General features: G+C 37.3%; 1 protein-coding gene across 6 annotated transcripts in view; it reads right to left on the bottom strand.

Annotated features, from left to right (window-relative positions):
• Positions 1 to 1,757: 1,757 nt before the first annotated feature.
• Positions 1,758 to 12,749, bottom strand: part of LOC105499255 (lines homolog 1) — a 30,338-nt gene continuing 19,346 nt past the window's right edge. For 3 of the 6 annotated variants that reach the window (XM_024786911.2, XM_011771771.2, XM_011771770.3), the window contains 6 exons: positions 10,072 to 10,568; positions 9,887 to 9,976; positions 8,528 to 8,669; positions 7,183 to 7,773; positions 5,442 to 5,613; positions 1,758 to 3,655 (listed from right to left, as the gene is read on the bottom strand). In XM_024786911.2, the coding sequence (XP_024642679.2) occupies positions 2,776 to 3,655; positions 5,442 to 5,613; positions 7,183 to 7,773; positions 8,528 to 8,669; positions 9,887 to 9,976; positions 10,072 to 10,470 (2,274 nt within the window). In that variant the 5' untranslated portion in view covers positions 10,471 to 10,568 and the 3' untranslated portion in view covers positions 1,758 to 2,775. The remainder of the gene's footprint in view (positions 3,656 to 5,441; positions 5,614 to 7,182; positions 7,774 to 8,527; positions 8,670 to 9,886; positions 9,977 to 10,071; positions 10,569 to 12,749) is intronic. The other 3 variants (XM_011771773.3, XM_024786912.2, XM_024786913.2) reach the window with 3 other exon arrangements.

Raw genomic sequence — 12,749 nt, 5'->3', positions numbered from 1 at the left:
CTCTTCTGCTTTAAAACAAGTAAGTTAGGTGCATGGCACCATGTACTCACTTGCATTTCCATATGCTTTTACTGGAAGGGCCGAGGTTACAGACTGCTCTTGTGTTGTACTCTGGGAACTCACTGTGCAGACATATATCAATAGTTTTGTGTTCCTTTATGACGTAACTCTGGGAATAGCGCTTAGATGCTCAGAAGGGCCAAGGATAGTGATCACACCAGCCAAGGGTCACCTTTAGCAAAAGCAGGGCTTAGTGAGTGTGTGATGAATTGACTTACACTCTAGTTAGTTATAAATGTAGATATTCTGAAACACCAACTTAGCATACCTGTAAGACTGCTTTTCCCTCATTTTACACGCAATGAGGGGCTGACAGTTCCTTGCTAATCCTATAGAAAAACACAGGTCAAAACCACACCTGCATAAGCATGAGTTATAATGCATTCAACATTTATGTACCCTTTGGAACAATATTCGTTTTTTTTTCCTTTTCCCAGTTATTTCCATTAAAACACAGTTACCCATGTGTCACTTGACAGGGACATGTTCTGAGAAATGAGTTGTAAGGCAATTTTGTTGTCATGTCATGTGTGTTACAGAGTATATTCAACAATGTAGATGGCATAGCCTACTACACACCTAGGCTGTATGGTATTGCCCATTGCTCCTAGGCTACAAAACTGTACACAGCATGTTACTGTACTAAATACTGTGGGCAACTGTAACACAATAGTAAGTATCTGTGTATCTAAACATGCCTAAACAGAGGAGAGTTATAGTAAAAATAATGGCTTGATAGTCTTATGGGACCACTGTACTATGTGGTCTGTTACTGAAATATCCTAATGCAGTGCTGCATGTATCCAGCTAAAAATAGTACAAAAAGATGAGAATTTGTCTTCCACATCAGACCTGTCTCCTAAGGCAACCACTATTATGACTTTCTTATATAGTCTTACATACATATTTTATACATGCACAAAAGCACATATATTAATGTGTATTACTCCTGCCCTGCTTCTTTCCCTAAATAATTGCAAGCCCCATGTATTTACTTGTTTTTTACTGGAGATGTTTCACATCCACAAACATGCATAAAATGCATTATTTTCACAGGCATATAGTATTCCACTGAACAAATCCTGACTTAGTTAACCAGATATTTCTAGTAAAACTCTAAATAAAACTTAAAATATTTTGCAAATAATGTGGCATCCTTGAATACACATTCTTTGACGTGCTTTTTCAATTATGGTAGAAACTGCCTCAATGCCGTTTCTCAACAGCCTCACCAACATCATGTTAAATGCAAACCTTTTGACCTTTGCATTGCTATTTGGCTAACACTGGTACTTCACTGTTATTTTAATCAGCAACCTTCTATTTAGCTCCACTGTTTTTTCCATTTCTACCTGAATTAAGTACTAAACTGTTTCAAATACCATAGCCTTAATCTATATTTTAATGTCTGGTAGGTTTAGTCTTTATTCTGTTTCTCTGCAAAGAGATCATTTTAAAAAAAATTTACAGGCAATACTTTAGACTGCCTTAATACAAGACTTAGCAGCACAATGTAGCTATTGCTCCTATTACACAAACATATTAAAATTGACTTTACTGCTTCCCTTCAAGAGTATGGAACACAATTATTCATGTCACGATTTTAAATAGGAAAATTATATAGTGATTAAAATTTTTTTTAGAAAGAATCATGTTCATACAGTAGGCCAGGTATAATAACTTCTCAAAGAAATGGCTAAGGTTTTACATTTTTAATATATCACTTTCTGTGTAAATACCCCAGAAGGAAATAGTAACTATATTTGGTTAGTGACCCTCCTGGATTCAAGTCCATCAAGAACACGTGAAAGTGACCTTATCTGGAATTAGGGTCTTTGCAGCTGCAATCAAGTTGAGACCATACTGGATGAGGGTGGGTTCTAATCCAATGACCGATGATGTCCTTGTAGGAGGGAAACTGGACACCGACACAGGAAAATGCTATGTGAGGCAGGAACTGGAGTGATGCCGCTACAAGACAAGGGACACCATGGATGGTTGGCTGCCACCAGAAGCCAGAAAGGGGCAGGGAGGGATTCTTCTCCAGACCCTGAGAGCACTGCCCTGCTGAACCTTGAGTTTGGATTCTGGCCTCCGGAACTATGAGAATAATTTCAGGTGTCTGAAGCTGCAGCACATGTGGCAAGTTGTTATGGCAGCCCTAGTTAAGAAGCGTGATCACCACCCCTGATTTTGTATCAGTTTGAACTGTCATAAATCTCCAGTGGTATATAGGTATACTGAGTGACTTGTCACTTGATATCTCTTTTTCAGTCACTAGGTTGCTTCCAATAAGGCAAAAAGTAAGAACTTGTTTAGAAAACCCAGCCAGGCACAGAGGCTCATGCCTGCAATCCCAGCACTTTGGGAGGCCAAGGCGGGTGGATCACTTGAGGTCAGGAGTTCAAGACCAGCCTGGCAACATGGTGAAACCCCCGTCTCTACTAAAATACAAAAATTAGCTGGGTGTGGTGGCGGGCACCTGTAATTCCAGCTACTCGGGAGGCTGAGGCAGGAGAATCACTTGAACCAGGGAGGTGGAGGTTGCAGTGAGCTGAGATCGTACCACTGCACTCCAGCCTGGGTGACAGAATCAGACTCTGCCTCAAAAAAAAAAGGAAAACCCTTTTGTGGTGATTATTTTATACTATTATTTCATTGAGACATAATTTATATTAAGGAAAAACAATTCCTGGAAAATAAAATGCCAATGTTTTACAAAGTGTTCATAGTTTTATTACTTATCACTTCTATGTATTTTAACAACTTCAAAAGTGCAGTTGGATTATATGGGAAAAGATTTTTCTTTTGCAAACGGCAGATGGCATCTTGTAGTTCCTGGAAGCATTTTACTATTGTGTAAAATATTCCCACTTCAGAGACGACATCATTTGGGGCTACTTCACAATCAAAGGAGAAGGCAGTATCAAATTCTTTCAGAAACAGAGGCCTTGATGGAGGCTCAAGGCTAAATTCTTCTTTATCTCTGCTTGTCCCAGCTGCATCCTGAATCTCCATAGTTGCTTGTTGGTGTAAAGATGTCTGTTTACTGTTAGCTAAACACTGGTCTGTAGATTCCACTTCAGAATCATCAGAGCTGTCGTAATCTACCAGACTTTGAGAGGCCCGGGGGGAAGACAGACTAGAAGTACACATGGTGTCAGTCCCCTTGGACATCATAGCTTTCAGTGGTTCAGAGGGAGCATCGGAAGCCCAGGAGTGCCGAGTACACACATCTATGTGACTATGAGGAGCAGTCAAATGATGGGGTATTGTTCGGTTGGTGCTTTGGTCTTGGACAAGTGAGGGGACACAGTCACAAATACTTATGTCATATTTAGATTCAGTTGCATCAAAGTTATTGCAAATGGTGAAAAAATTATCCCAGTCCTTTTGCAGTAATTTTAAATATCTAACAAAATATTCAAGAAAACAGGTTTCTGATGAAATCAAAAAGTCAAGAAGAACTGTAGAATCAAATCCTATATTTTTTAAGAAGAACAAGAAAATACAGTGAGGATTGTAGCCATTTTCATGTGTGTGATGGTCCCACATTTCTTTTCCTTGGGTCAAGCTTTCAGTGGCTTCACATCCTCTGAAAATGAAGATAATGGAGAATCCAGATTAACGACCTTACAAAAATAAACAGTTTTAACAGATATAATTCACATACCATAAATTAACCTATTAGATTACTTTTAAATCTATGCATCACTTCTTAAAAGAAAAAATTTCAAAACCTATTCCTTTCCCCATAAGCTCTAAATAAGTCCGACTCAGTAAAGCAAAATCCACTGACTTTGGCAGTTCTAGTTTTTGTCTGCCCAATAAAAGTTCTCTGTCATCCTTTCTCTTGACATCAGAATTCCTCATTCTTACAGGTAACCAATTCCATGTGGTAAGATAATTCCTAAACCTCCTTCCTTACCCTCCTCAACAAGGGTGGGCATGGTGACCCAGGCTGACCAATCAGAACACTCCATGCTCCTGGCCACCATGACTGGTTCTGACAAGGCTCTGTAACCCAAGTGGGTTAAATCAGATCTCTCCTGGGACTTTTGCTGGAGCTATGGAAGATTATAACTGTAGGGCTGAGGTAAGCCTTGAACTGCTGGTGGCCATGCCTTGAGAATGAATTCAAAACTGTGAGACAGAGAAAAAGAGAAGTGACTGATGACATGATTATAGTCCCTGTACATACCTAACTCCAACTTGACCCTTTAGAATTCCCAGTTATGAGCCAATAAACTTTGGTTTTCGCTCAAATTAGAGTTGGTTTCCATCATTTACAACCAAAAAAATCTTAACAAATACAACTACATCTGAAAAAAGTATCTATGTTGTAAGCACATGCCTCTCTGGACACACCGAACTGGAATTAAGAAAGTCAGAAATTCACATACAAAGTAAGTTTAATTCAGGGGTTTCCACTTCCTGAGGAGTAAGGAGCTAACTTTGAGTACAATTAAGATATACTCTTACAGGCGTGTGCATTTTCAGACTGAATTTGTATTTGACCGTTTTGAACCTAATTCAAATCACATGCAGGAATTTTGTGTTCTTGATTAGAATCTTTTGAAAATTGGCCCCAAACACTTAAGAGTCTAAGAGCAGCCATTGCCAGCAGTGTCATAATACAAGTAAGTACTGGCAGCACAACACTGCACCACAGATCATTAGCAAGAAATCCCTTTCTCCCAGGCCAAGAAAGAAATGGAAATAAAGCAAGTATGTGAGTGTTTTAATAAAGCAGAAGCAGAAACAGTGGAAAAGGTCATCAGTTATTAGCTTCATAACCAATTATAGATATTTGCCACAAGAAGATATTATCTCAAGTACAGCTATTTTAATAAAGCAGAGACAATCAGTATAAATCATCAGTAACATAACCAATTTCAGACATTTGCCTCAAGAAGGTATCAGCCCAAATTCAACTGAATATTGAAATGAAAATTCAGAACAGCTCCTTTTGACTATTTCTAAGTTTGTATTCACCTTTACAAAAGCAAAGATCATCTTACTAAAGCTTAACACAAAAAAGTAAGTCTTAGGGGTGAAAAGAGGTCTTAAATGAACAACAATTAGGATTCAGAGAAGTGTATTGACTTACTGAAGACTAAATCAGAAGCCATGGTTTTAGATACCAGTCTGCTTATACTACCTGAGATCGGCCCAGCCAGCCAAGTTTTCACAGTGATGCAAATGCAGTCTCCTTTTCATGTAAGTCAGGGTTAAAGAAAGGAACTGCCACTTACGAGGAAACCACAGGATGTTTTACCCCAAATGATGCAAAGTAAGCAACACGCCCAGCAAATTCTCAGAAATGTTTTCTGCTTTCCTGACTTGTAGGCCGTTCCATAAATACTTTAAAATACACTAACCTGGTCAGTGTTAAGTAGATGCCCAGTGATGCCTTGGCAGCCTCCAGCATGTCATCGTCTTGTTCTATGAAAACTCTAGACAGCCATTTGCATGGATTGTGTAATTGCAGAGAGGGCTGAAGGTGAGGCTTTAAGAAGGTCAATAACTCAGACATGAACCTCTGTAAGTCAACTTCAAAAAATGCAAATTTCAAACTATAGGCAATAGTTCATGAATGAATTAATATCTTGCCTATATATAAACTCATAGTGCCTAGACTACCTTAAGATGCAATTATCCTAATTCACTTTCAAAAAGTCATCAGGAATCAGTTAGGAATCATCTTTATTTGGCAAATGAGGACACTGAGGCTCATTCCAGAGCATACATTTAAAATGTACAGCTAGATCATCTATTTGCAACAACTGCCAAATAACTGTCTCTCAGAAATAAAAGCTATGTGATTTCTTGCTAAAAGCAGATAAATAAATGAGCAGACCACAAAGATCACTTCATCGGATGCCAGAGCTGTCTGTTACTAGAGGCAAGAATGCGACCAAGCAAAAATAATTTTGTCTTCAAAATAACAGAAAAACATTTTTTGTTTCTTTAGAGCACAGAAGTACTACTATTAAGCACAAAAATAAAAAACATTTTAGGTAGTTTTAACTACAATTTAAAACTGAATTATATAACAGGTGCCATCTAGTGTTATAAATTATAACTGCACAGAATTATAACTAATGTGTAGTTATTAGAAGCTAAATTATATCCAAAGCAATTCAGTGATGTCACTGCTCACATTCAAACTTTTCACTGAATCTGTATGCTGCTTGTTTAGAGACATTTACTATTCATTTTTCTCAAGTAAAATGGAAGACTTTGAACTCCTGTGTTACTATCCTGGAAATTATATATGTAACAATTTCTTTATCAATATAACTTCTCATATATTAGCTTCAAATCAATATCTAATTTTCAATAATCTACATTAGTAGAATTAATAATTGTATGAAGGATTAATATAAATGGGGTAGGGAAATGGAGGCGGGAGGATCGCTTGAGATCAAAAAGTTGAGGCTGCAGTGAGCCTGGGCAACAGAGCAAGACCCAGCCTCAAAATAAACAAACAAACAGTAAACATAACAATAACAAAGAAATAATAACTAACAATAGTAACAACACTTAAGTGGGAGTGAACACATTTTTCTTTAATCTCTCTGTCTCCTCACTCTCTTTCTCTCTCTCTCTGACAGGATTTCCATCTTTTGCACCAGGACTGGAGTACAGGTGTGCGATGGATCGCAGCTCACTGTAGCCTTGATCTCCCAGGATGGGACCTCCCAGGTTGGGACGGGAAGAATAGCATGGGCCGAAGGCGGGCCAGGGCTGCAGTGGGCCATGGTCACGCAACTGCACTTTAGATTTTTTTAAAAAAAGAAGGATTAATATAAATAAAATGCTATAAATACTTGAATATGAATTTCCATCACTTACTTTGAGATGACTCAACAGAAAGTTTTTTAAACCTAAATCATTCCTTATACTTTACAAATTCATTGTAGCCACAAAAAGCTGACATGTTTCTTAAAGGTAAATCCAGTTCTCTTTTTTTTTTTTTTTTGGAAAATGTAGCAAGTTATAAATAGGATAACATACAGCTGAAATTAGTGGAATTTATATTAGTCCTGAGATTTGATAATTATGAATTACTATACTTAATAATTTCACGCTGCATACAAAAGGAGTTCGGGGAATTACCTTTCATTTCACTTGCTGACGAACAATTCTGAAACTTGATTTCCAAGGATTTCATTATAACTAAGCTTGCTGCTCTAAGGATCACATGATCTGGACTAGCGATATGTTCACATCCAGGTTGAACTTCATCACCTCCAAAAAAGGAATGTTTTCCATCAACAGACAGTGTCTTCAACAATCCCGAATTCACAGCTTGCAAAATGGCATTAGCTAAAGCCAGCATGTCCATTGCTACATGACGGTCTGGCGGCATTAGGGGAGGTACAGATCCACGACAAAGGTCTTCACCCACTTTAAAGAGAAGGCATTTTTTGAGGAATATGATGACCTTCCTTTTGACAAAAGCCTGAATAGGCCAGGTAATAACTTCTAGCATGCAAGACGGTTTCAAAAATAAAATCCTCTGGCAAGTGAAATGTAACTTCAGGTAGATTCTGGAGGCTATGAGAAGCTCAAGCAACTCCAGGAAACATATCAGGATGTTTACTATTTTAGAAGTATCCTGGCAGTTTTCAAAATGCTGAGAGAATAAGGAATTGTAAAACACTTCAAAAATAGTGTCGAAATGAGTCAGGAACTGCTTTAGAATTTCTGCAATTATAAAAATAGGGGGAATTATAAACAGGGAAAATGCAGTCTTCTTCAAATAATTTTACAATTCGGTTTTTATAAATATCACTTTATAAGATGAAAAAACAGATTTGGAATGTTTACCTCTAACATTAACAAATGAGGTTACACAGAGTAATGGCTAAGAACCACAGTTAAAATTCATTTTATGGTCAGGTGCAGTGGCTCACAACTGTAATCCCAGCACTTTGGGAGGCCGATGCTGGTGGATCACTTGAGGTCAGGCGTTTGAGACCATTCTGGTCAACATGGTAAAACCCTGTGTCTACTAAAAATACAGAAATCAGCTGGGTGTGGTGGTGAGCACCCATAATCCCAGCTACTCGGAAGGCTGAGGCAGAAGAATCACCTGAACTCGCAAGGCAGGAGTTGCAGTCAGCCAAGATCATGCCATTGCACTCCAGCCTGGGCAACAAAGCAAGACTTGTCTCAAAAAAATAAAAACAAAAAAAACAAAACAAAAAGAAATTCATCGTACGAATATCAGTAGCATCAAACAATGCAAGGGATTTACGACCATGAAAAGTTTTACTTTTTTCCTTATGCTTTTTTCTTTTAAAACAGGTTATCCTCAATCAAAATATATTGGAAGAGACTGAGTTTTTCATTACTTTAAGACAGATCAGATGTTCCAAAGTAAGTTTTGTTTCTCATTATAAATACAATACTCCCAGGAGCAAGATGATGATTGTTTATGGGGCCATGTAATCCATACCTGTTTTTTGTGAACATGAATCTTTAAAGATTTCTTTTATTATTGCTGTAAGAGTCCAGAGGCAGTATATTGCTTTATTACTCTCAGAGTATTCAGAAAGATTTTTCTGGCAAAAAGCAATCCAGGAATTACTTAAGGTTATCTGCAAGTGAGAAAATAAAGAAAGTAGTTAAGGGAGGCTGAGACAGGCTGATCACGAGGTCAGGAGATCGAGACCATCCTGGCTAACATGGTGAAACCCTGTCTCTACTAAAAAATACAAAAAAACTAGCCAGGCGAGGTGGCGGGCGCCTATAGTCCCAGCTACTCGGGAAGCTGAGGCAGGAGAATGGCGTAAACCTGGGAGGGGGAGCTTGCAGTGAGCTGAGATCCGGCCACTGCACTCCAGCCTGGGTGACAGAGCGAGACTCTGTCTCAAAAAAAAAAAAAAAGTAGTTAAAATACAATATTTTCTTTACATAACACAACTGTATACCACATTGTTTACACATTTGGTCAAAAGAAGTATGATAATATGTGGTAAACTGAGAAGGAACAGAAATATCCTAATATAATTTAAGTAAAAAATTTGAATATGCCATAGAAATAAAATAAAAAAGGAAGATGAAAACGTTAGCAGTGTTATCTCTAAGTGGTGAATTTTTAATTTTAATTTGCTCTTTATACTTTGTCTATTTTCCAAATTTTCTACTATAATATCACTTTTTATATTCAGGAAAAAGTTATTGAAAGAAGCAAGAGATTATGGTTGAAAAGTCAGTAGATACTTCATTTGTTTAATTCAGAGATAAGAGAAAAACTCAACTCTGAATTTGTTTATATTGTTTTACATTATGCTGAGGATTGTTGTTAGAATTTACATTAAACCTGTGAAAATAGGCTTGTTCTCAAGAGGTGGTTCCTAAATCTTTTTAGGGGAAAGGGGTCCACCTAGTAGTTTGAGAATATGCAGAAAGTTATGGACTCTTACGTGAAACTCACCGCTCAGGTTAAGAATCTGATTAAGATTGACAACATATTTAAGACTCTAATCCTTGACACAAATAATCTATTCTTAAATTTTTATGGTTTTACATATGTTATTATGTGAGCAAACGTCTTATTAATACAAACATTTGAAGGGTAAAAATCAAATGTCAAAGAGCAATTTTAAAGAAACTATAAGAGAAACAAGTTGGGTGCCATGGCTCTCGTCTTTAATCCCAGCACTTTGGGAGGTTAAGGCAGGAGGATTGCTTGAGCCCAGAAGTTTGAGACCAGAGTGGGCAACACACTGAGACCTTGTCTCCACAAAACATTTAAATTAAAAAAAAAAATTAAGAAAGAGAAATAATAACGCACTTTGATTACTTATCTTACCTTTTCTCTCAATTGGAAATAGAGAAGCAATGCAAGGCACTGTGCGGCCATGTGACATAACAATTTATCTGAATTTTGGAACATACAGATCTAGAGGAAAACAAATACAATTAACCACTATTGCTGAATGTTCTTAAAATTTTTATTTTAAATATCTAGATCTTTAAAAAAAACAAATGGCTTACTAATTTAGAATCAACTTTAGCTGATTCTAAGAGAATTTTAATTATATCTCTGTATTTCTCCTTTGCATGGAACTCAGTTTTGACAGACAATATCCGGGTTGTCATCACTTTGATCACTGTTAACTGAAGGAGCATTACTTCTCTGGAACTGCTCATCAGAGAGTTGGTCTTCAAACATGCAGGTGCTACAGCAATGGGAGCCACACCGACAGAGATAGGCTGATGCCTGCCCTGGATACCATAGGTGTTTGCCCATTCTAAGGAGGTGGCTGTAGGGCAATCTTGATCTGAAACTCCTGGGTTGAGATAAAAGATGTAATCATGGCTGTCATTTTCAAGTGTGACTCCAAGAAGTACCTTCTTGTATAACTGTTCTAAAACTTCACAGAAAACTTTCATTTTGACTTTCAAAATGTTTAAGAAGGTCAACAACTCCAAGTTGTAAACATTAAATCTCAGAGGTGCAATGAATCTCTAAGATGTTTCTTCAGTGAAACCTAAAATAGGAAAAGTAATAAAAAAATTCTAAGTGCTATACACTTATTACAAGAGAAAGCAACTGTTTCCACTTAATCACCAACTCTCTCAAGTTAAAGGGTATGCTGACTGCTTAATTTTTAAAATGGAAAATTGTAACAGGAACATTATTTCAAGACCTTAACAATGAAATGTATGCTTTCCACACAGATTTGAGAGCATAAAATTATGTTTAATTTTAACACAGCAGAAACTTGAGCTTCCCTCTAACAGTTTTCAATGGCTATCAGGGTTTCTTAATCTTGGCACTATTAATATTTGGAGCCAGATAACTTTGTGGTGGGGAGCTGTTTTGTGTATTATAAGATGTCTGGCAGCATTCCTGACCTCTACCTTCTACACGCCCAAAGCACTTCCCACCTGACCTGCCAGATTTTGACAACCAAAAAAATGTCTGCAGACATTGTCAAATGTCCCCTGGGGGACAAAATCACACCAACTGAGAACCACTGAGCTAATTCAAATTCACTAACCTTCACCTCCAATTTATAGATAAAAATTTAAAGTTAGACTGCTATATGGTCAAACTAGATTATGGCTATTGCCAATGAAATTCCAACTTAAAATGCATCAATATCAGAAGCAGCAAGTAGTTACTATAGAGGGAGTATGGCAAGGAAAAACTTAGGACTTTGGCATAAGCAAAAGAGATTACTGAATACCATGACAATGGAATGCTGGAGCCTCTGGGAACAATCTGACCCTGGGGAGGAAGGGGGTTTTGCTCCTTTCATTGCCTTTGAGCTATTTCACACCTCAAATAATTCTTGTCCAGAGATATGTGAATAACTGTCTGACAAAGAGGCAACCCTCTCCCTAGCGGGAAAAATCAGTTTTGCTTCCATCTGTAAACTCATTTTAACATTCCTTCACTCTACATAGATTTCATGGTTTTCTTACTGCTCCTTTAAACAGGTTGTGCCTGGTTCCCTTACTAAAAAGGTAAATAAAATCTTTGATACGTGGTCATTTTATACGGGTTGTGATTTTGCACTCTTGAAATTTACCCTTTAACAAAATTACAGACTTCTCTGCCCTGACCCATTTGTAGACACCCTTCCCATCTTCAACTTCCAAAAGACTTCGGAAGGCTACCACTTATACTGGGTCTTCCGTCTACAATATGGCCCACTAGCCTAGTCTTGGTCTTTAATGGCTGGCTTCTTCCCGATTTAGCCTGAATTTCAATTGTTGATTACTCCACAACACAAAGCTGCCCTGTTTTAGTCCTTTCATGGAGAAATAAATATTAAGAAACCTATAGATTTTAAAGTTATGAATGAAACTTTTGATAAGTTTTCTCTGAATCACACTTTCAACCTGTGGTATGCATCTCATATGATTTATTAATACAAACGTTCATAATGTTGTTCCATCTGACAGTGTTACACTTTATCTTAGCCCTGAGTGCTCTCAGAAGGCCAGAATGGATAAGCACCACACCCTTTTTTAAACCAAGAAACGGTTAACCAGAAAGGACCAACTGAAATACAATTCCCAAATAGGACCTACTTCTACCCTTCCTTGATGACTCCCGTTTTATTAATCCCTACCTTTTCTCCTTCCTCTTCAAGAGGTTTCCCATTAGTGAACATTCTCCCTATTGCAACTGCCTGAACAAAATAATCTCCTTAATTGCCTGATATATCATCTGTCACACATCAGAAATTAGGTCTTCATGTTCCACCTCAAAGTCTAATTCCATTGCACTTACTTTATATTTTAGTTATAATATTTCTTTTCAAACTACTGATACTATAAAACAGAATATTTTGTTTTAATTACTATCACATGCTCAACTCTTTTAGTAAAAATTTCAGCAACAAATGGAATTATTTTTATTTAAATGCTATAGCAATAAAAATACTTCCAATAATATTCTTATGGGTCACTAAGTCCTTAAATTTTACCAAAATGAGAATGAAATTGCTATCTGACCCAGTTTCAACCCACACAAAGGGCAATTTCATATGGCTCAATCATTTTAGCACACCAACCAAAGTGAATGCCAGTAAATAAAATATTCCAGGGGGTTGATGGGCTGTTTTCTCTCATGGTGGGACCCAGGTTCTTTGGTAAGAGTGATTGTGAGAAATTAGACTGAAAGGTTGTAAACTTTAAGAAATGCAGATTCAAAATGA

Source organism: Macaca nemestrina, chromosome 7 (genome assembly GCF_043159975.1).
Source record: "Macaca nemestrina isolate mMacNem1 chromosome 7, mMacNem.hap1, whole genome shotgun sequence".
Classification (NCBI taxonomy): Eukaryota; Metazoa; Chordata; class Mammalia; order Primates; family Cercopithecidae; genus Macaca; species Macaca nemestrina.
The sequence above is the reverse complement of the archived record's forward strand: the minus strand, read 5'-3'. Positions and strand labels throughout refer to the sequence as shown.